The sequence below is a fragment of the Macrotis lagotis genome, chromosome 1 (genome assembly GCF_037893015.1).
Source record: "Macrotis lagotis isolate mMagLag1 chromosome 1, bilby.v1.9.chrom.fasta, whole genome shotgun sequence".
Classification (NCBI taxonomy): Eukaryota; Metazoa; Chordata; class Mammalia; order Peramelemorphia; family Peramelidae; genus Macrotis; species Macrotis lagotis.
Window position 1 is genome coordinate 10100991 of NC_133658.1, and position 22233 is coordinate 10123223.

Below are 22233 nucleotides of genomic sequence, written 5' to 3' on the forward strand. Positions count from 1 at the left end.
AGACAAAGGTCAGGACAATGGGCAATGGCTTAGGAGTCAGTGGATTACCTTGGCATCTTCGGCGTCTGATCAGACTCTAGGTTTTCAACAGTGCCTGCTTCAGTCACCTTCGTGGTCATTGGAACAGTGACAAAACAGTCCCTTCCATCAGAGGAAGTTTGCACAAGCTTGAGATAGAAACCCCTCAACTCAGCAACACCCTGTAGGCTACCCTCAACTTGGTTTAGCCCATCATCCTAAATAGCTTTACCAGAGTGTGGTCACTGGGCATGCTGCAGCTTCTTAGAGTCACGGGTGAGAGTTGGGCGAAGGTGGCTACCAAAGGTGGATGAGCAGCTCAAAGAGTCTCAACGACCCTCACAACATGGTGTTATTCCCCAACGTAGGGATTAGGATTTCACTGGAACATGAAAACAGGACTAGGTTTTGCCAAATGGCTGCCAAGTCCCCAGAGTTTCCTCTCCTCCTCCATTTCTTTATTGCTAAACTGCAGAGTAAGGTAGATTTCACAGTTTCTAATCATCTCATAGTTTATGTACATTCCTCTCTTTTTCTGACTTCGATGTTCTACATAGGATGTTAAATTGGTTATTTCTTCTTTTGGTTTGTGTCTAATGTTTTGTTTCTCTGAGCTAAATTGGGTGATGTGCCCACGTGAGTCTCCTTTTGACAGCTCCTCGAGACCCGTGGCAGCCAGGATTCGCAGGTAGCCTCCCATCCGAGTACTAACCTAATCCTGCTTAACCCCTGGGATCAGACAAGATGAGGCATGTTCGGGGGAGTACACTCTCCTACTTACAAAAGAGCAAAGAATAATAACTGGAAACAACGCGGGGTTGGCATATCACTCTGTTTGTGTTATTTCACGCTCCTGACACGTTTGAGTGGGTACACAAATGAGAGAGACCAGGTCATTGTCATTTGAGGCTCAGAGGATGGGGGTGGTTTGCTGTTTTGTTTTGTTTTGTTTTGAAACCAAAGGAAGCTCAGAGGGGACATCTTCACCTATTTAAAGGACTGTCACATGGAGAATGGATCATATTTATATGGCCCCTCAGGGAAAAACTAAGAGCAGCAGATAGAAGTGAGAAAAAAGTAGGTTCGGGCTGAAATCAGGAAAGACTTCCTTAGCATAGGAGTTGTCCCAGACTGGCATGGGCTGCCTCCAGATGAGGGCTAGGGAGCCTTCCTTAGAGGCTGGAGGGTCTGGAAGACCGCCTGCTCATTTTCCTCATCTATAAGATGATTCGGCTCTTCTAGGAGTCTTGAGAAGATCCAGTGAGAGGAGGGACCCAATGTGGCGCGTGAAGGGTCATTGATGATTATTATCAGGTTGAGGGAGAGATTCTTCCTTGGGATGGCTTCCAAGGTCTCTGCCCAGTCTGGGATTTGTACTTCTGCTAGATAAACTTGCTGCCTCCTTTTGACATCTATGCTATCAGTTGGTTGGGTCAGCACCACAGACTCTCGGGGGCTCCTGCTTCCACTCTGAAGCTTCCAATGCAGCTGCCCTATTGCCTAGATCTGGGGCCATGTTCTAAATCAGCAACGAGGACCGAGTTTGGATGCTCACAGTCTAGATGTGCTAGATCCTATCGAGCTGCAGCACCACTCATTCCAGACTGACACAGACTTGGAGTGGCCGTACTGGCAGCCAGAGCATAGTCCACCCTGGTCATGGTCTCCAATCTCATTTCTCTCAAGTCACTTCAGAGAGTGCCCTAAGGTCAAACGCTTGCTTCTGTCCCTTTCTGGTTGTGTGCCCTTGGGCAATTTACCTCCCTGGGCCTCAGTTTCCTTCTTTGTAAAATGAAGGAGATGAATTTTCATTTGCTCTGATGCTGTGGTCCCATCATCCCATGATCCTCTCTGAACTATGGCTCTCCTTCTGGTCAGCATGCCCATAGCCATGCTGTCTCTCAGAGACCTCTCCCATCTACCCCCTGGTTTCACACCCACAGAACAGGCCAGCTCGTGCCCTCCCGGCCAGCTTCTGCTCTAAACCTACACCAGGAGAGGAGTTGTCTCCACTTACTTCTGCCTCTCATTCAAATAGAACAGCCATCATTTCATCAGCTTCAACGTCATTCCTACAGGGACAAGACGGAAGGCGATCTTCCTAGAGAGGGTCTTATCCTTCGTTGGTCTTATCCTCCATCATAAGATGTCCTGATCCAGGGACCAGGATGTGAGAAACTTGGATTCAATTTCTGATACAAGTTTCTACCTGTGTAACTATATAGTGAGTGCTGTGAGTCTGAGTCAATCAATTAACAAGATTTATTAAGTTTATACAGGTTAATACTTGAATAGAACTTGTTTGAATAGAGCTGAGCCTTCCACCAGAGCATCATTAGCAATTTTGGAGAGAAGCTATTGTTTTTGCTCTTCAACAAACAATGCTTGGCAAACAGTTGGTGCTTAATAAATGCTTGTTGCCCTAACTTAACTTGAGTGGAGTTGTAGTGGCCTAAAATGATAGTTCCTGGATGGGGGTAGGTGTCCTGCACCCCAGACTCCCCAGAGGGATTTCTATGGGCCAGACATATAATGGATCCTTGGAACCCACTTGCTGGTGGGCCGGTTGGTTCTGTGGGTAGCCTGCCTTGGGAATTGAGGTGAGGGTGAGAGGCTTACCAGACATGTGGGGATGGGCAAAGCCAATCAAACACCTCTGTGGGTGTCATTAAGGGAGATTAGCCGGCCCTGCTTTAAAATCCCATTCCACCCCTGCCCTGTGTGTGAAGCCCCAGCCTGTCTGCTGCCCTCTGGCCAGCCCACCTGCTGCCAAGGGCTCTGCCCCAAGAATGTGAACGCCCAGAGTCTTAGAGCCAGCCCAGCCCTTGCCTGGTTCAGAGGGGCGAGCGCCTGCCAGGCTCTCCTGCCATGGCCAGAGGGAGAAGGTGGTGAGGGTTCTGTGGACGGGAAGATGCCCCCCGAGAGGATGAAGAGGCTCTGCAAGTTCATCCAGAGGTCTCGAGCCGCTGCTGCCACCGCCGCTGCCACCGCCGCTGCGGCCGCTGCCACCACCGAGACCTCTGGTCATGTTTCTGGGGGTATGTAGCACCTGTTATACCCAGCTTCTTCTCCAACTGAGCCTTTCTCCTTCTGGTGGATGGAGGTGTCTCCCTCTTCCTTCTGTGGCCACACACAGCTGCTCCCCACTTCCTCTTTTTCCCACCTTGCCATCCCCCCCCCCTTATTCCTGGTGCTTGGCCAGGAAACAAAAGTTAACTTGTTGTAACCCGAATGGTGAAAGAGACCTTGGCCCACAACACAGAAACGCATCTGCGGCGGTGGCAGCAACTGTTTGGCGGTGACTTTGGCTCCATTGAAGGCCCCTGGAGACTACAGTGCCCCAATATTCCAGGGAGAAGGTAATAGCCCAGGAAGGGACCTCAGGCCAACCCACCCCTTCTCCCCAGAGACCTCCAACTTTGCCCTTTAGCCCCAGAGCTAGCACAAGGACTTGTATTCCTTGGCCACCTGGGCCCAGTTCATCTGATGACTCAGGCTCTATTTTGGGGGCTCCCCTCTCATTCTGGAGATCTACAGATTCCCCCCAGGGTCCTTGGATTTGACCCTGCTCACGAGCCAAGAGGGTTGCAGATGGGCACGTCAGTATAAGGGCACAGTTTGCCCAAGGTCACAAAGGACATTGGTGGTAAGGCTTGACGTTCCCCAGCCTATCCGTTACTAAGCCAACTGAAATTCTCATTCCCCTTCTCCCTGCCAGCCAGGTCATTTAGTCCATTTGGAATTCAGGAGACTTCTCCCTGAACCCAGAACCAAGCCCAATCTTCCTCTGTCCTCATCCAGTGTGTGGAGTTCCAGTCTGAGCCTTGCATTTTAGCAAGGATATGACCCATTAGAGCAATCAAAAGGAGGACAAGCAGGCCAGCAGAGGCTAAAGACCCCGCCAAGAGGTTAAAGCTAAAGGGGACATCAAACCTTGCTCAGTTTTACCCCAGAGGGCAATGGGGGGGGGGGCGGGGGGCAGGAAGGACAGAGAGGAAAGTGTGGGATCAAAGTTCCTAATAATGAGCCGTCCCAAAGTGGACTTGGCTGCCCTTCCTGGAGGTCTTCAACAATAGATTGGATTGAGCTTTTATCTGGGATGAGCTAGAAGAGGTCCACTGAAGTAATCCCAGGGTAGATGAGATGATTTCCAAAGTCCTTCATCCCAGATGTTCTGGAATGATCCAATGAATGCCCCACTCCCAAGCAAGTGGGTGGTTCCACCATCACCATGTTAAAGAAGGTAGAAAATGGGCCAACATTCAAATCAAGGCAAAAAACTTTTATTAAGCACCTACTGTATGCAAGTTGCTTATAGTCTACCAGGGAGATGCAGGCTGAACGTAGGGAAAAGAACTTTCCATGTGGAGTCAGAATCCCAGATCTACAACTTACTACTTGTGTGTCCTTCAGCTTCTTTTGTCCTTCATTATCAAAGATCAAAATGATGTCACTATGTTTGAGACAAATTATAGTGTGTCCAACTTGACTGAATAGACCAAACCAAGCTCGGAATGTTCTCGCACAATCAATTGGGCAGTTTATCAATAAACATCTATTAAGCACCTAATATATATTAGCCCATGTTATCAATGCTAGGACTCAGGTTCCTCATCCAAGAAATGATAGAATTGGAATATTGACACCTTCTAAGGTCACTTCCTTTCCTAAATGTATCACTCTACGATCTTATGGAAATTCAAGGAAGAGAATGACAAAGATGACAGAGACATCAAGGTGCTTTGGGAAAATTTAAAAGGGAGAGAGCTGAGATAAAAGGTCCTGCCTGAACTGACCTTTGATTGAAGATCCCAAGAGTAGAAGAGAAAGTCCTCTCCTGGCATGGCAGATGCTCTCGAAGCTGAATAAACACTAAAGGACATTGAAGGACGAGAGGTAGCATGTCTAGAGAACAGCCACTAGTGCCCCTTGGCTGGAACACCCAGTAAATGAAAGGGAGGAATGGGAAATGACTTCAAGGCGGGCCAGAACCTGCAGGATCCTTAAATGCCAAGAGAAGGAGGTAGAGGGAGTGGCATGGCCAGATACTTTTCTAGGGAAGATTATTTGGGCAGTTCTTGAAGAACAGAATGGAGAGGAGAGGGTCTGGAGGCAGAAAGACCAATTATTGGTTCTTATAATTGTCCAGGCAGGAGTTGATGATGACTTGGGAGATGTGAATGAGTGGAGGGGTTGAAGAAGCCAAGACTGAAAAAAGGGAAAATGGATAGAGAGGGATAGAGGAAAGGCAAAAATGAGATTATGGGAGGAGGATGGTGTCCTCAACAGAAACATGGAGGGAAAGGAGCCATGTGAACATACATTAATGTGGTGGATTTGTGGGGAGGCCAGAAGACCTCATGCCAACCTCTCCATCATGTCTCAGATGTGCTACCCTACAGGTAAGCCTTGAGCTCTGTGTCTCAAGTGGCCGCCTAAGGGGGGGGGGCGGACATCAACCTCACAGTCTTGGGCATTGGTTATCAATGGCCCCCAGCCAAGAAAACTTCATCGTGATGCCAGTTGTTATCTCAGGTGGACTATTCATTTAGAGAAACTTCTTCCCACAGCCTCATCTTCCCCAGGCCTCTCTTCTTGCTCTGAACAGTTTTCACATGGTCTCAGACTCCAACTACAAGACAGATTCTGCCTCCAGGAGACCACAACAGATTCACTGAACTACTTCTCTTCTCTCTTTCCAGGGTCCCCAGCTGCTGAGCGGCTCCGTTTCATCCTGGGGGACGAAGATGGTGTACCCACCCCAACCCTCTTCACAGAGATGGACACCCTGCAACATGATGGAGAGGAGATGGAGTGGAAAGAGTCAGCCAGGTAGGGAGAGGGTGATCTGGGGAGGGAAGGAATGATAGAAACCACCCCCAATTCATGGATACTATGAGGCACTTCCCCCACAGCATCCCTGCGAGAAGAGCAGGCAGCCTTGCGCTAATAATAAAAAAGTACAGAGACCTTGTCTGGAAGCCAAGGAAACTTGGGAGTTCCACCTCTGCCACATAGAGGCTGTGTGCCCTTGGACAAATCCCTTAACCTTACTAAGACTGAGCTGTGGTGAGATATTGACAGGTGTAGGGACGAGTTTCCTCTTCAGGGAATGCCTTTATCAGTGAAGTCACCATCAAGTTCCTGTTCCTTCTTAGATTTATTTTCAATTTTATTTATTTAAGGAAATGGAGTTAAGTGACTTGCCCAAGGTCACACAGCTAGATTATTATTAAGTGTCTGAGGCCCCATTTGAACTCAGGTCCTCTTGACTCCAGGGCTGGTGCTCTATCCACTGCACCACCCAGCTGCCCCCCCTTCCTGTCCTTTTCTCTCTAATAACAGACTGTCACTATCAATCAGAAAGCTTCTTATGCTCACTCTCATGTGGGCCTCACACTCCATGCAAAGTTAGGAAGATGGATTGTCCCCATCTTACAGATGAGGAAACTGAGGTTCGGAGGTCCTGAAAAGGATTCAAACCCAGATCCTCCTGACTCCCAGCCTGGTACTTCTCATCTGACACATGAGGAAACAGACTCAGAGAGATTAGGTCACAGCCACCTCGCTATTAAGTCTCAGATCCCACATATGGATCAGATCTGGGGCCCTTTGTACTATCAATCACACACAAACCTTGAGGGATTTGGGGTCCCAAGGTCCAAGGGCAGGGCTGGCCTCACCCACAGACAGAAGGAAAGGGTCACCTCCAAGGACTGACTGGACATGTCGCCAGCCCAGAGACAATGTCCCATCTCTAGACTATGACACTCATCTTCTCCTTGGTGTACCTGTCTTGTCTCTGCCCATTCCTATCCATTCTTCGTGCAGATCCCTGCATGGTCATCCATATGTATGTATCTGATTGGGTCATTTCCCTATTCAATAATGGCTCACAACTCCCATTGGAAGACCCAGGCCTCCAGGACGCAACATCGGCCTTCTCCACCTAGTCCCAACCTTTTCTCCATCCTCATTAGATGTTACTCCCCTTCACTCTGGGATCTAGGCAAATTTGCCTTCTCCTTATATACCCCAAGATGCTCCATCTCCTGGTCTTTGGCTGACTGCAACCTGGGCCTAGGGTGCTTTCCTTCCTTCCCTCTGTCCCACAAAATCACCCTCCTTCTGAAAGCCCCTTGAGCCCCAATTTGGCATGAAGCCTTTCCTGGTCCCCCCAAGTTGCTGGTACCTTCCCTGAAGCTACCTTATATTCGCTCCCATGTGAATTAATACAAATTCTCTTAGTATTTTTTTCAATAGTCTTAGCTTTGGACCTGGTGGTCTCCCCGCTTTGAAGAGGTTTCTTGCAGGCTATTGTCTTCTTTGCCCTTTATCCTAGGCCCACAAGTAAATATGTGTGGATGGATGGATGGATGGATGGATAGATGGATGGATGGATGGATGGATGGATGGATGGATGGATGGATGGATGGATAGATGGATGGATGGATGGATGGATGGATGGATGGATGGATGGATGGATGGATGGATAGATGGATGGATGGATAGATGGATGGATGGATAGATGGATGGATAGATGGATGGATGGATGGATGGATAGATGGATGGATGGATGGATGGATGGATGGAAAGACAAATGGATGATTTTTGTGGAATTAGGAAAGGATGGGACCAAGAGTAGAGAGATGGATGAAATAGAGTGGGAAGGTGCCAATGAAGCTCTTATGCTCATATTTTAAAGGAGGGAAGCAGCCTAAGTGGGAGCATCCACTGCAGGGCAGGTGGAAAGGCCCAGTGTTTCTTGGGGTGCCTCAGCAGAGCCCATAGGGAGGCTCTGGGCTCCTTGGGCTGCACTGCTAGGAAGATGAGACCCTGTTGGCACCTGGAAGGGGAGGTATAAGGGGCAATGGGAAAATGAACATTTATTAGCCACCTGCTGCATTTCAGGCCCTATATCAAGCCCTGGGGGTATAAAGAAAAAAGAAAAACAGCCCCTGCCCTCAAGAAGCTTCCAGTCTAATTGGAAGACAACAGGCAAACAATTATGGACAAACCAGCAATAGTGTGATCATCTGGAGAGAATCAATTGATGACATTTGTGCTAATGTTCAGTGAATACAGTTGGTGGGGGAGACTGTTTTTGAAGGGGGTGATGCAAAGTGGAGGCAGTGCTCTTTCTTCGTAGGGAAGACCACTGAGAAGGGGCAATCAATCAATCAATAATCAATCAGGAAACATTTATTAAGGGTCTGTTATGAGAAAGGCACTGTACTAAGCCTCAACAGCCTCCAAGGTTCCTCCCAGCTCTAACCTTCCAATCCTAGGCCGTGCTCTAATGGCAGTCAACCCTCCAGTCACTAGACACAGCTTGTTTCTCTTTGGTGGCTGCAAATAGTACTTTCTAAGAGCTCTTCACAGAAGGGTCCTTTTTCCTTGTCAATAAACTCCTTAGGCTTAGTCCCAGCAAGAGAATAACAATCACTGTGTAATGTCATATGGCATTCCCAAAGTAATGATCCCCACTCATATTGGGACATTAACCTTGGAGGCAAAACCGAGAAGTAACTTCTTATCCAGAATCTCTGAAACTCTGGGGAGGAAAAGAATTTGGTGGTGTCCTGGCCCAACCCATAATGGGATAATGGTGTCTTCTGCCCTGAGATGACAAGTAGATTTCATTATTGTTTTCTGCAAAACTTTCCCAATTTCCCTTTTTCTCTATATCCAAGATCTGTCTTATCTACCCCCACAGCACCTCTCCTATCTCTCCCCTTCTTTCTGGTCACAGGGCAGCACCCCGGTTCAGTCCCTATCACTTCTCCCTGGTCTATCGTTCTGGGTTCCTATCTGATCTCCTTGCCTCAGCTCTCTCTCCCCACTCCAGTCCATCTTCCATTCATCTTCCAAAAGTGACCTTCCCAGAGCCCAGATCTCCCTGTGTTACTTCCCTGCTCACAAAGCTCCAGGGTCCCCTGTTACCTCTAGAATAAAGCATCCGTTCCCCAGCTTCTGCTGAAGTGCTGCACCATCTGGCTCCTGCCTGCTCCTGGGCTGTGGATCACTCCCATCCAACCTTTCTGGCCTTTTTTATTTATTTTGTGTTTGCTAGGCAGTGGGGTTACGTGACTTGCCCAAGGCCACACAGCTAGGTCATTATTAAGTGTCTGAAGCCAGATTTGGACTCAGGTCCTCCTGACTCCAGGGCCGGTGCTCTATCCACTACACCACCTAGCTGCCCCACTTTCTGGCCTTCTTGTGGCCTCTCATCCACAACACTCCATCTCTAGTCTCTATGTCTACCCCCCATGTCAGGCTTCACTCCCCCTTCTCCTCCTTGAGCTCACACATCATCGTGGACATGAAGCTCTTCCTCAGCCTTGCCCCATCCCAACCGAAATGACCTTGATTGTATTTCAGGCACTTTAGGAGCTGCCTGCACATTGTCTCCTCCAGAGTGTAAGCAGCTCGAGGACAGGGGCTGCCATTTTTCTCCTACTGGCATCTAGCCCAGTGCCTGGTATATAGTAGGTTCTTAATAAATTAAGGCCTGTTGATTGACAGTCCTGTGCTTGAAGACCTCCTATGAAGAGATGCCATTCTCCTCTCACACGATCCTCATTGGTAGGAATTATTTTCCTGCCATAAACTCTGAATCTTTCCCAGTTTCTTCTAGAGCTGCCCTCTTGGACCAATCAAAACCAACTTAATCTTGGGTCTCAAAGACAGTGATACTGCCCAGCTCCAACCAAGTCTTATCTTACCTGGGTTAAACATCCCCTGACCTTCTGCCAGGCTCCATGTGGCTAGAGTCCAGCATCCTGGCCACCCTCTCTGAATGCCCATCAGCTTATCTCCAGCTCATTGCCTTGGAAGAGCCTTGCTCAAGAGACTCAGCTCCCTTCAGGATGCTGTCTGGGCCCATCATTTTTCTCACTCTCTGCCTTTAGACTCTTCCCTTCCTTCTCCCTCATCTTTACTTGCCATCCAGGGAAGGGAGAGAGGAGGTAGTCCCACACTGGGGCACTTGGGGATTTACCTGGTGAAAGACACATTGCCAGGGTTGCCATCAAAGTCTCCTGTGGAAAATCATTCTCAGTCTTCCAGTGTTGCTTGGGTACATGGCTACCCATCCTTAGCTCTGCATTTTAAGTCAGTCTTCTACCTAAACACAATTAAATGAATTTACAAAGGGAGTCAGACAAAATTGCCTTCTCCAGAATTATGCCCTTAAATCTAGGATTCACAGAAGCTCCAAGGTTAGACATCACTGTGGATAAAAAGTGGCAAGATCATGGACAGCTATTGTGGCTTACATGTATGGCATTCCCCAACCTGAAGTCTTGTATGGAAACATTGAAATGAACACCTGAAATAGGATCAGACATAGAGTAGATATTTTCTTCCATAAAGCAATCAGGGATAAATGACTTGCCCAAGGTCATACAGTTAGGAAGTGTCAAATGTCTGAGACTGGATTTGAACTCAGGTTCTCCTGACTCCAAGTAAATAGTAGGGTTTTTTTAGCCAATGCTTGCTGGTTGATTAGATGACTGGTCCACAGTGGTGCCCTGGCAGATATAAAGCAGAGCTTCCAAAATGAATATGTTCTACCTTTAATTATTAATATAAATGATAAGGTCTTCATGGTTTCATTTTTTTGTTCAGTTGTTTCAGAAATGTTTGATTCTTCATCACCCCATTTGGGGTTTTCTTAGCAAAGATACTGAAGTGATTTGCCATTTCCTTCTCCAGCTCATTTTACAGATAAGGAAACTGAGGCAAACGGAGTTGAGTGCTTGCCTAGGGTTACACACTAGTGAATGTCTGAGGGAATTTTTGAACCCAGATCTTCCTGACTCTGCAGCACCACCTAGCTGCCTTTCATGTTGGTTCTTTAATATCTTTCCAGTAGCTTCCATCCAAGCATTACTCTTCCCAGTCCCCAACTCTCACTCAATTTTACCCATCAATATGTTGCCAAATCTTGTTTCTGTCTCTACCATGTCTTGACTGTGGGATCAGGAAATGAGTTCTAATCCAGCCTCAAACAGTTACTAGCTGTCAGACTAACACGCTTCAGTGTCCTCAACTACAAAAGGAGGATCAAATGAGCTAGTGCCTGGCCCAGAGTAGGGGTCATAGAAACACTTATTTGTTCCCTCCTTCCTCCCCACAACCATTTACAAGTATGAAGCATGGTTCTCAGGATTGTCCCTCAGGAAAAACAGCCTGCTTCACTTGGCCAAGAGTGGGTTTATACTCATTTATATGGGTATACGTTAGCTGGTCCCTTAGGATGCAAGCTCCTGGAAGGCAGGGGTTGTTTTTTGTTTCTGTCTCTAGGGTCTAGCATAAGACCTGATATATAGCAGGTGCTTCATAATTGCTCGTGATGAATCAAATGGCATTTCTGCAGATGGAGAATATGAGCAGACAAGAATGGAAGGCCCTCCTCCTTGTGACATGGCATGGCATGGCATCTCTCTGTATCCGTCCCAGCATTAGTTAAATTTGGCCACAGAGTATAGATATGTTCTTCAGGTTGAAGACATATGAGTGTGGCTGTGCATCTATATTCCCCCTCCCCCCTCATTATCTGCCTTTCTCCTGGGCCCTTGTCTCTTCTCTCTTTCCATGGCATCCCTTGGCAATAGCTTCTCCTCCCTGTCTTCAGCTCTCCTCTCTAGGCAAAGGCTTCCAAATCTGCCCTGGCTTCCTTCTCATTTACCCAATGACTGGAAGAATTGGGGTGGGGATGAAGATCAAACCTACACTTTCCATGATATAGGAGCTTCAAAAACAAACAACATAATTATAAAATAATAAATTAATTTATTAATTTATAAAATAAAAATAAATAATAGGCTCCTTGATGTAGGAGCTTAAAAAAACAAAAAATAAATAAAATGAAAATAATAAAATAATTAAAAAAACAAAAATAAATGCTACAAATTTTCCTATTTTAGTTCATTATACCAATATTTTCAGAATTGCCCAGGTTGCAAATCTGAGTTCATCTTGGACTCTTCTCTTCCTCTGTCCCCACCTAGTACAACAAGTTACCAAATCCTACCAATTTTACCTCTCAGGATGGCTCATCCTTTCCATCCCCTCTAACCACCAAAGAGGATGTAATTGGCTTTCACTTGGACCTCCCAAATCCTTCCATGTCTCTCCTTTGTCTGCCATTCAGCATCATCTCTGATCAGGCCCCATTCGATTTTTCTCCTACTGCCCTCATAGATATGCCTCCCCTCTCCCCATTGGGGCCAAACCAGCTGTGCCACTCACTAAGTAAGGTAGAGAATGTGACAGTTCTCTTCATCTCTCTATACTTCACTTCTTCCACCTGGAAATTCCAAACAGGGACTAAGAGTTCTTGATAATCTCCAAGGCTCATGTTCTAAATTCCAGGGTCTCTTCCTGTATAATCATTATCTAATTCTTATACTGATAATACACACATTCCTCGTTTCAGACAGCTAATGGTACAGCAAATGGAGAGTTGGATTTGAGGTCAAGATAACTTTTCCAGTCTTGCTTCAGACCCTTACTGGGTTTGAGACTCTGGAAAAGTCATTTAATCAATATGAGCCTCAGTTTCCTCCTCTGTAAAATGAGAAGACACAGCTCAATACCTCCAAAGTCCCTTCTAGACCTAAATCTGTGACACCAGGTCTAAGGTCCCATCCAACTGTAGATTTCTGTTATTCTAGACTCTTAACTTGCTTTGCATCATGGAACCTTTTGGTAGGCTGGTCATTCTCTCTTCTCAAAATTATATTTCTAAATGCATAAAATAAAAATGTGAAGGATTATAAAGGAAACTAATTCTATTGAACTATAGTTTATCAAAATACTTTTTAAAAACTAAGCTCCCGGATCCCAGATGGAGACCTCATGTTCCAGGTTGATTGTTCTTGTTATTTCTCCTTGATTTGTCCCTCCTTAGAATGCCCTCCTTGCATGATCCCTTGCTTTCTCCACCCTTTAGCAGTTTTCTCCTTCATGAATTTACCCCTGGTACCCTCAAATCTTTGTCTCTTTGGGACTCCCAAAATGTTTTGTTCTTCCCTAAAGCATCTCTTGCATTGTCTTATGCCACTGTTACTCTCACCTTCCCTCTTCTATGACTTCATTAATGGAATTCTGACTCTGCTAAGTATTATCTGTTGAACAATTGTCTGCTTCTGTTTTGAGCAAGGCACCCAAGATGGTAAAGCATCTCAAAATTATGTTATATGGGGACTAGGTGAAAGAACTGAAGATGTTTATTTTAGGGGAAAATTGGAGGGTTTGTGATATCTCTCTTCTAGTATTTGAAAGGCTTCTCATCTAGAAGGAAAAAGATTTGTTCTTTTGGACTCTAGAAGGCAACTTTGAATCCAACAAATGGATAAAGACACATGTATAGAGATACGTAGAGATCTACAAATATAGAGGAGAGATGATAGAGTTCTTGCTATAGATGATGGAGACAACAGCACCGACATCTTCAAGGCAATGAACTAAGAGTTGGGCATACATAAAAATAAATGAAATCAGTCTCTGCCTTTGAGGGACCAAGAAAGATTTTCTGCCATAGGTGACTCCTGAGTAGACTCATAGAGGATGTTAGGCTTCTGAGCTTCAGAAGAGAAGCAAGGGACTGGACCTTGGGAGTCTGGAAGATGAGGAGTCTGTACAAGATGCAAGAGATGGAATCCCAAGATTGGGGAACAGCAGGACACCAGTTTGGCTAAAGCGAGAAGCATGGGGGAAGCTAGGTGGCCCAGTGGATAGAGCACCTACCCTGGAGTCAGGAGGACCTGAGCTCAAATCCGGCCTCAGACGCTTAATAATTGCCTACCTGTGTGACCTTGGGCAAGCCACTTAACCCCACTGCCTTGCAAAAAAAAAACCCTGAAGTGAGAAGTATGAAATAATTCTAGAAGGTCAGTTAGAGCTCTGTAGGTCTGGAAATCTCAAGCATTTTATGTTAGGCATAATAGGAAGTTATGGAAGATTCTTGAGCTGGGGAGTAATGATATGCCCTGGGCCTTTGGGTGACTATGTGGGCAGAGGACAGATGGGAAGGGGGAGAGTATGAAGTTACGGAAGTGTGAGAAGAGTCTACCCAAGTATTCCAAGTGCGAGGCAGTGAAGGGCTGAGCTAGGGTGGTGGCCATGTGAGTGGAGAGGAGAGAATAATCGCTACCGTTTATATCGAATTTGAAGGGTTTCTAAGCACTTTACAAATATGATCTCATGATAACCTCGCACAACTCCAGGAGCTAGGTGTCATTATTATCCCCACTTTAAGGATGAAGAAACTAAGGCAATAGAGGTTAAGGGACTTTTCCAGGGTCACCCTTCTAGTAAGTAACTAACCAACACAGGATTTGAACTCAGGTCTGCTGAGCTCTAAACCTAGCCCTTTCTCCACAGTGTTACCGAAGCTCCATCTGGTAACTATGGAGAAAGTTACTTCTTTCTATTAGCAGGGTCCCAAGTAAGGGTTAGAGAAGCAAGGGGGCAGAAGATTGAGGAGGTAGGGGTAAGTGAAGCTAATAGCATTTCTCTAGGAATATGTGAAAGAGAGGGAAGAGATCAGATGGGCCTCTGAGTGCCTAGAAGGGAGGATTACAGGGGCCTTGGGAGTTGGGTTGGGTTTTCTAGAACTTGGAGAAGGTTTACTTAGCTTGGACACAAGGGAAAACAGCTATGGAGTTATGGAGGGGGAGGGGCATTCCAGGAGCTCTTGAAGGATCACACCATGTAAAATGTTTCCTCAGCTCAGGCGCCAAATAGATATGTGGGATTGTCAGAGAAGATGGAAACACAGAGGGGGAAGCAGAGAAGCGAGAGTCGGAGCCAAGTCTGAGCTGAAATCAAATACAAATCACTGTAAAGTCACTCATTCGCACTCTACAGAGAGGCAGTGTTGTTCAGTGATGCAGAGTCAGAGGATTTCTAACAATTGCTACCTTTCTGATCTTGCAAAATCCACTTCCCATGTCTAGCTTTCTTGTCTATAAAATGAGTAGGCTGAATTATGTCATCTCTGACAGCCTATCCAGCTCCCAATCTATCATCGCACCTATTCTCCTAAATTGAGAAAGAGAGCGAGAGCGAGAGCGAGAGCGAGAGCGAGAGCGAGAGAGAGAGAGAGAGAGAGAGAGAGAGAGAGAAACAAGAGAAAGAAATAAAAAGAGAAAAGAGCAGCAATTTACATAAAAATGACCCCTGGGTGTTAGTGGACCACAAGTTTAATGTGTGTCAACAGTGAAACTTGGATTGTGACCATAAAAGCTAAAGGTCTTCACCTCTAGATGTTTATGGACCAAATGAGCAAGTGACGAGACCTGCTGCAGGTTACCTTGGAGTTCTCTGCTCACTGGCAAGCTGAATGTTCATTGGCATTATGAGGCTGTGCCAAGAGGAAGCCATGTGGAAAGACCTAGGGATGCTGAGCCTGGGAATAAGGATTCTGGGGGGGGGGGGGCAGACATGGTGGCTGTCTTCATATAATCCAAAAGTTTTCATGTAAAAGAGGATTTAATTTAACCCCCAGAGAGCAAAAGTAGGAACAGTTGGTAAAAGTTGTTTTCACCAATTCACAGAGTTGTTTCAAGGATCAAATAAGATAATATTTATAAAGAGTTTAGCACAGGGTCTATCACCCAGTAGGTCCTTAATAAATAAATGCATATATAATATATATATATACATGTGTGTGCAGATACATATTTATGTGTCTGTATATACATATTTATAATGCATATATATATATATATACATACTGTGTGCTAAGCATGTGCGCTGGGCACACAAAGACATGAACTTAACGCTGCTCTCAGGAAGCTTCAGGCCAAAGGGCAGTTCCGCATACACAGTCTAAACACAAGGTAATATGATGGGGGGAAGGCCCTGACAAGTTAAGGGCTTGGCAGGGATCCTTGAGAAGAAAATATTTGAACTGAAACTTTCAGGGAGTCAGGAAAAGTAAGAGACAGAAGGAAGATAGATAGAGAGCATTCCAGGCCTCCAGGAGATAGCAATGAAGGCTATCAGAGTAGCTGTCCAGGGTACTTGAGGAAGGGGTGGAAGAAAATGATTTCTCTCTCATCACCTTCAAACTTAGATCAATGCATACAATGGGAATGATGTAAAGCCTAACAAACTGCCTTCTGTGGGGGGTGGGGAGAGGGAAGCAAGATTGGGGGAAAAATTGTTAAACTCAAATTAGATAAAATCTAAAATGTTTTTAAAAGATGTAAGAAAACTGGAAAGAGGGGCAGCTAGGTGGCTCAGTGGATAGAGTGTGGTCCTAGAGTCAGGAGGGCCTGAGTTCAAATGCGACCTCAGACACTTAATAATTACCTAGCTGTATGACCTTGGGCAAATCACTCCCAACTTCATTGCCTTAAATAAAAAAAAAGAAAGAAAACTGGAGAGGAGGGGGGCTGGTTGTGCAGAGCTTTAAAAGTCCAATTGAGAACGTGGAGAAATTGGGGACAATAGGGAGCCCCTGAAGTTTATTGAGCGCACTTGAGATAGACTAATTTTTCATCTGAATGGAGAAAGGCTTAGGAGGAGGGAGAGACCTGAGGCGGGAAGGTCTCTTTCAATAGTTGTCAGATGAGAGAAGATAAGGACTTGAAGAAGAGTGGTGACACTGTTAGTGAAGAGAAGGGGAGTGATAATAGCGATGTGATGAACCAAGTAATTATCTGGCGAGAGATTCACTACATGGGGTTAATGAAGATAAGGATGGGAGAGGATTACATCAAGGTGATAGGCCTGGGTAAGGAGGAGGATGGCACCAGAGAATAGTAATAGGGAAATGGAAAGGAGAGCAGAAGTTGGTAGCAATGTTAATGAGTTCTATTTGGGACATATTGAGATGTCTATAGACAGCAAGCTGAAGACATCCAGGAGTTTGCTGGTGAAGCAAAACTAGAAATTAGGAGAGAGCATTTAATGTGATGTTTGATGCACAGGAAACATTTAGTAAATGTTTAACTTGAGAAAGATGAAAGCTTGATATTTGGGTCTGGGAACATCTGCATAGGGAAGTTCATTGAATCCTTGGAAGCTGATGAGGTCACCTAGTGAGATAGGAAGAAGGAAGAAGAGAAGAGAGCCTTGGGAGATACCCACAGTTAGTGGGCATGATCTAGGCAAAGGAGACTGAGAAGAAGTAGTCAGACAGGTAGGAGAGAACTAGGAGACACAGATGTCCTAGAAACGCAGAGAGAAGAGAAGCTGGGGAAGGAGACCTGCAATGGCAAACTCTTCAAAAATGTCCAACACCCAGAGAAAGCACAAAGTATTTTAAGAGGTTTAAGGAGGAATGACTTGGGTGGGATGGGAAAGGAAGGTTTCATGGACGAAATCCAACCTTAAAGGATTTCAACAGACAAATGGGAAGATAGAGTCCTTCTAGGCAAATGGAGCAGCCTAAGGAGGAACATAAAGACAGGAAGATTCAAGTCATCTAAATAGGATATGTTTGGCAGGAGACATAGAGCGATGCATGAGAAAAAGACTAGAGAGCCCTGAATATTGGGCAAAGTGTTTGAACTTTCTCTGTCTGACAATAAGAAGACTAGTCAGATCTATGGTAAGGAAAATAAACTTTTCTGTGGCTTAGAATGAGGAGGAAGCCTTGAGGGAGTTTTAGGGAAAGGATGATTCCAGGGTCTACAATAGGTGAAGGAAAAAAAAGACACTGAGTCAGTTTGAGAGATGAGGTAGGAATAAGTGGAAGGACACAGAAGGAAGAGAATCTCCATACATCTTAGTTCCTACTTCTTTCCCCCATCTTTCTTCCTTCCAGCTACCTCAGGGATATTGCCGCTTGGAGACTGGACTTTCTTTAGCCCCCGGACTGTATTTCCCACCTCTGGGTCTTTGCATGCACCACTCCCCGAGGCTGGACTACCTCCTACCTTTCCTCAACTGCTAAAATCCTGCTTTTCCTTAGTCTGCCTCAAATATTCCCTTCTACTGTCAGTCTATCAACACGCCTTTATCGACTTCTTACTACTTGCTAGTCACTGTGTTAAGCACGAGGCTACAAAGACAGTCCCTGCCCTCAAGTTGCTTCCATTCTATCACGGAGACAACTTAAGTAGATACAAGTAGATTCAGACGGAGCCTTGAGGGGGGAGTAGGAGCAGCCCGGGCCACCAGTCAAAATTGGCATTTGAGCTGAGTCTCAAAGGAGGTCAAAGACTCCAAGAGGAAGAGATAAGGAAGGAGAGCATTCCAAGACTAGGAAATGGTTGTTGTTTCAGGAGAGCTGATGCTCAAGTGAAGGACTCTTCACCTTGTCTTGTGCCCAGACCTCTCTGACCCCAGCTCAAAATCCTGGGCTTCAATGACTAAAAATAAATCCATAGGATTAGCGAGAAAACCAATTATAGTGGAATACAGTTAACAAAGTATCTAAAAAACAAAATCCCAGGCCTAAGGTTAAGACCCAATCCCTGAACTCAGTGTAAAAGAATGTATTTGGAATAAAAACTCCACCTATTCCCTACCGTCCAAATGGGGGAGTTCCAATATGAACCAAGTCACTTACCAACTGAAAAAGCTAATATGATCTTAGACTGTCCTAAGCAAGTAACCACCAGGTACTAATTAATGAGAGGCTCCACAGCATTGCAAATGAAGAGTGAAAGGAGAGTTGGCTTTGGAACCTGGAGGTCCTGGATTTGAGGTTCACTTCTGACACAAACTGGGCAAATGCCTGGCCCTCTTATTACTCTGAGCTTCTTGATGGGGTCTCTGTCATGTTCTGCTCCATCCCAGGATCCAACCTGAGGACCAGGAAAGAGGCTTCAGGGAGCAGATTTGGGCTCTTACTTTCTAAGGACAGACAAGGAATTTGGGGAAAGTCACCCGATCTCCTTGTGCCTCAGTTTCCTCATTCTTAAAAGGAGTATAGTAGTCACTATAGTGCCTTCATCAACTAAGATCATGAATGTACAGGACTTTGCAAACCTTAAGACACTATGTAAAAGTGCCTATCATAATGTTCATTATTCATTATTATTATTATTATTATTATTATTATTAAGAGAGGTAATTTTTAACAACTCTGCTTCTCGCCTTAAGATCTATATGGAGGAGGTAGCTAGGTGGCACAGTGGACAGAGCACCAGCCCTGGAGTCAGGAGGACCTGAGTGCAAATCCAGCCTCAGACACTTAATTACTTATCTGTGTGGCCTTGGGCAAGCCACTTAACCCCATTGCCTTGCAAAAAAAAAAAAAGATATATATGGAGAAGAGGAGCACAGCACAGTTGATCAGGTATCCCCTAAATCTGCCTTTAGATGAATGAGATTACAGGATGACCCAGAGCTAGTGAGGTAAGAGTCTGAAACATCCACTAGCTGATGCTTGTCTTTCTTTCTCAAACATGACCTAGGCATCAGGTGATGCCATGATGAGCGCATGAATTGGATTTGAGTGAGAGGGAACTGTGCTAAGACACCGGCCTTACTTTCCCCTCCAGAACCATCTGGGTCCAGGGACCAGACATAAATCAGGATGACTGGAGATGGCCCTGGATATGACTCAGGGTAAGTGACTTGCCCAAGGTCACACAGCTGGTGTCAAGTGTCTGAGGCTGGATCCAAGTTCCTGTCCCCCTGACTCCAAGACCAGTGCTCCATCCACTGATTCACCTAGCTGGCCTAGTAGTACAGTGGAAAGAGCACTGGATATTGAGTCAGAAAGACCTAAGTTCAGATCTGACCTCAGACACTTACTAGCTGAATGACCTTGGGCAAGTCATTTCATCTCTGTTGCCTCAATTTCCTCAACTAGAAAATGAGAACAATACCACCCACCTCCTAGGTTTATTGGAGGAATCAAGTGAGATAAAGTAGGTAAAACAGTGCTGGCAGAAAGCAGGTACCCTTCTCTTGCTCTTTCACACCTGGAGGAGTCTTTGTGCACTTTGAAAGTTTTGAGTGAGTATATGCAATTGGTACTAAGGTTTGACCATTGGATGAAGGGAAATGAGGATAAAACAAAACCTGAAGCCACTCCCCTTGTGGCAAATGCAAACTGAACCCACTCTAAGTTATCAAAAAGAAACTTAACCTTGGAGGAAGACCCAGCTCATAAGGTCCTACATGTGCCTCTCTTAAAAGGGACAGGAAGAGGAGATTTTTTTCCTCCTTTATCAACAATGAGATCTTGACATCAAAAACCCATGTCTGATGGTTCAGAGTTGACTTACTTTGAGTAGTTGGGAATCAGACTTGAGAAATCCCAGTATCACCAAATTCAAGGCGGCAGAAGCCAGACATCTGTTGGTTCTAGGATATAGGCCCTAATTCTCTCGGACAGTCTGTAGCAGTAACCTAAGTGCAAATTTTGGCAGAGCTTAGAGGCAGGGATGGTGGTGATTATGGCCAAATACCAAAGCAGCCTATTTCACTTAGAATCAGGCCCAGGGGATCCATCAAAGTGACTTGCCAATAAACACTACATCCCACAAGGAGCGTGGCAAGGGCATCGCCAGAAGCCATGAAGGGGATGGGGAATGGGGAGAGTGCCCTTTAAATTTATGTTTCCTTGGCCACATATCTTCCCAATGTATGGCCATTCTTCTCATTGACTATTTGTATCCCAAGGGTCACTCAAGTTTATAGGTGAGATGCTTTGGTGAAATTGTTCTAACTATACTATTTCAATAAATTTCTTTCTTTAAATTTATTATGTTCTCTGGCTGACTAGAGTCAAGGTAAACATGGGTGGGAACTCTTAAGATGTAATTTTGGGAAGCTAAAAACAAATAATAGCATCCCAAGGAATCTAACCTTCAAACTGAAGGAGAGAAATAGCCAAGTAAGGACCCCACACCCCAAAAATGTCAGTTTGGGTTCAAGGTCAAGAATCACCTTCTGACCTTTAGAAATGTCCAAAGTGGGATGGTACATTCCAAAATGAATGATCCTAAAGCAGAGATCTACCCAAGTCATTGTCCCCATCAAGACACTTTGGTGATTCCCTGCTGGCCTCTGAGATAAAACCCAAAGGCCTCAGTCCCTCTCTCCACTGCTCTCTTTTATGTACCCTGGGCCCACTGGCCTTGCTCTGAACCAAAGAGATAGTCATTTCTCCCTCATTGGAGGTCTTTAAACAGAAATTGGAGGACCATTTGTTGCTTAAGGGTTAAGGGACTCTTCTAAAGATATGACAAATTTAATCAATCACCAATCAACAAGCTGACCTGGGAGTCAGCATGTATATAGGGGATATATGAGGAGAAGGTAGGAATTGAACTGAGTCTTAAGGAAGCCAGAAACTCCAAGAGGTCAAGGTGAAGAAGGTAAGCCAGCAGTCCAGGCTTGGGAGACAACCATGGAGATGGAGGAAGGAGGATCTTGTGTGCGGAACAACAGTGGTCAATCTGGCAGACCAGAGACTTCATGGAGGGAAGTAACATACATGTAAAAAGCCTGGAAAGGTAGATAGGCTGAGGCCAGGTTGGGAAGGGCTTTAAATGACAATCATATGAATTCAGATTTGATCTAAGCCATAACAGGCACATGAGTGAGTAGAAGATTGACCTGGTCAGACCTGTGCTTTGGGGAAATAACTTTGCCATCTGAGGATGTATTGGGATGAGAAGAGACTTGAGTCAGGGAGACCCAAAGGAGATATTTTGCTAGTTTAGGTGACAGATGAAGAGGGAGGGCCTGCTCTGGGATTCTGTGAATTTAAGTTGCCTGAAGAAAGACCCACAAGATCTTCTCAGGGAAGTCTATCCTCTGTGAAGGTAACCACATCCAAGAACCAACAAGTGTTTGAATCTAAATCCAACAAAACATTTGGGAAATAAGGAAAGCAGACTGGGGGAAGCCCACCCATTTAGGGAGGGTCCCTTCCCACCAGGCTCCACTGTCTATCTGTATTAGACAGCCAAAGAGTTAATATGCCCTACTATTCCCAAACCTCAGGGAAGGAAGAAAAATATTTAATAAAAGTATTAAAATGACCACAAGGAGTGGTTGCTTTATTGAATTATGAGATTAACAAAGTGAAAATCCAAAATCCGTAAGGAATTTTTCCCTAGGCCACATTTTGCAAGGGGTTATTAGTCTGGGGGTTGGGGGGGGGGGGGGAGTCTCGCTCCTCGGGAGAAGGAGTCATTCTTGCCCAAAACGGATTTAAATGGCTTTTTGAGCTCAGCTGAGGCTCTTCTCTGGTCACACAAAGGGGGCTGTGTAAACAGGCTCCATTTCTAA

At 45.5% G+C, this 22233-nt stretch overlaps 1 protein-coding gene across 1 annotated transcript in view; it reads left to right on the plus strand.

Annotated features, from left to right (window-relative positions):
* SLC4A5 (solute carrier family 4 member 5) overlaps positions 1 to 22233 on the plus strand; it is a 111598-nt gene that overhangs the window by 30233 nt on the left and 59132 nt on the right. Inside the window, exon 4 of the mRNA XM_074195143.1 lies at positions 5721 to 5850. Coding sequence (XP_074051244.1) covers positions 5721 to 5850 — 130 coding nt within the window. The remainder of the gene's footprint in view (positions 1 to 5720; positions 5851 to 22233) is intronic.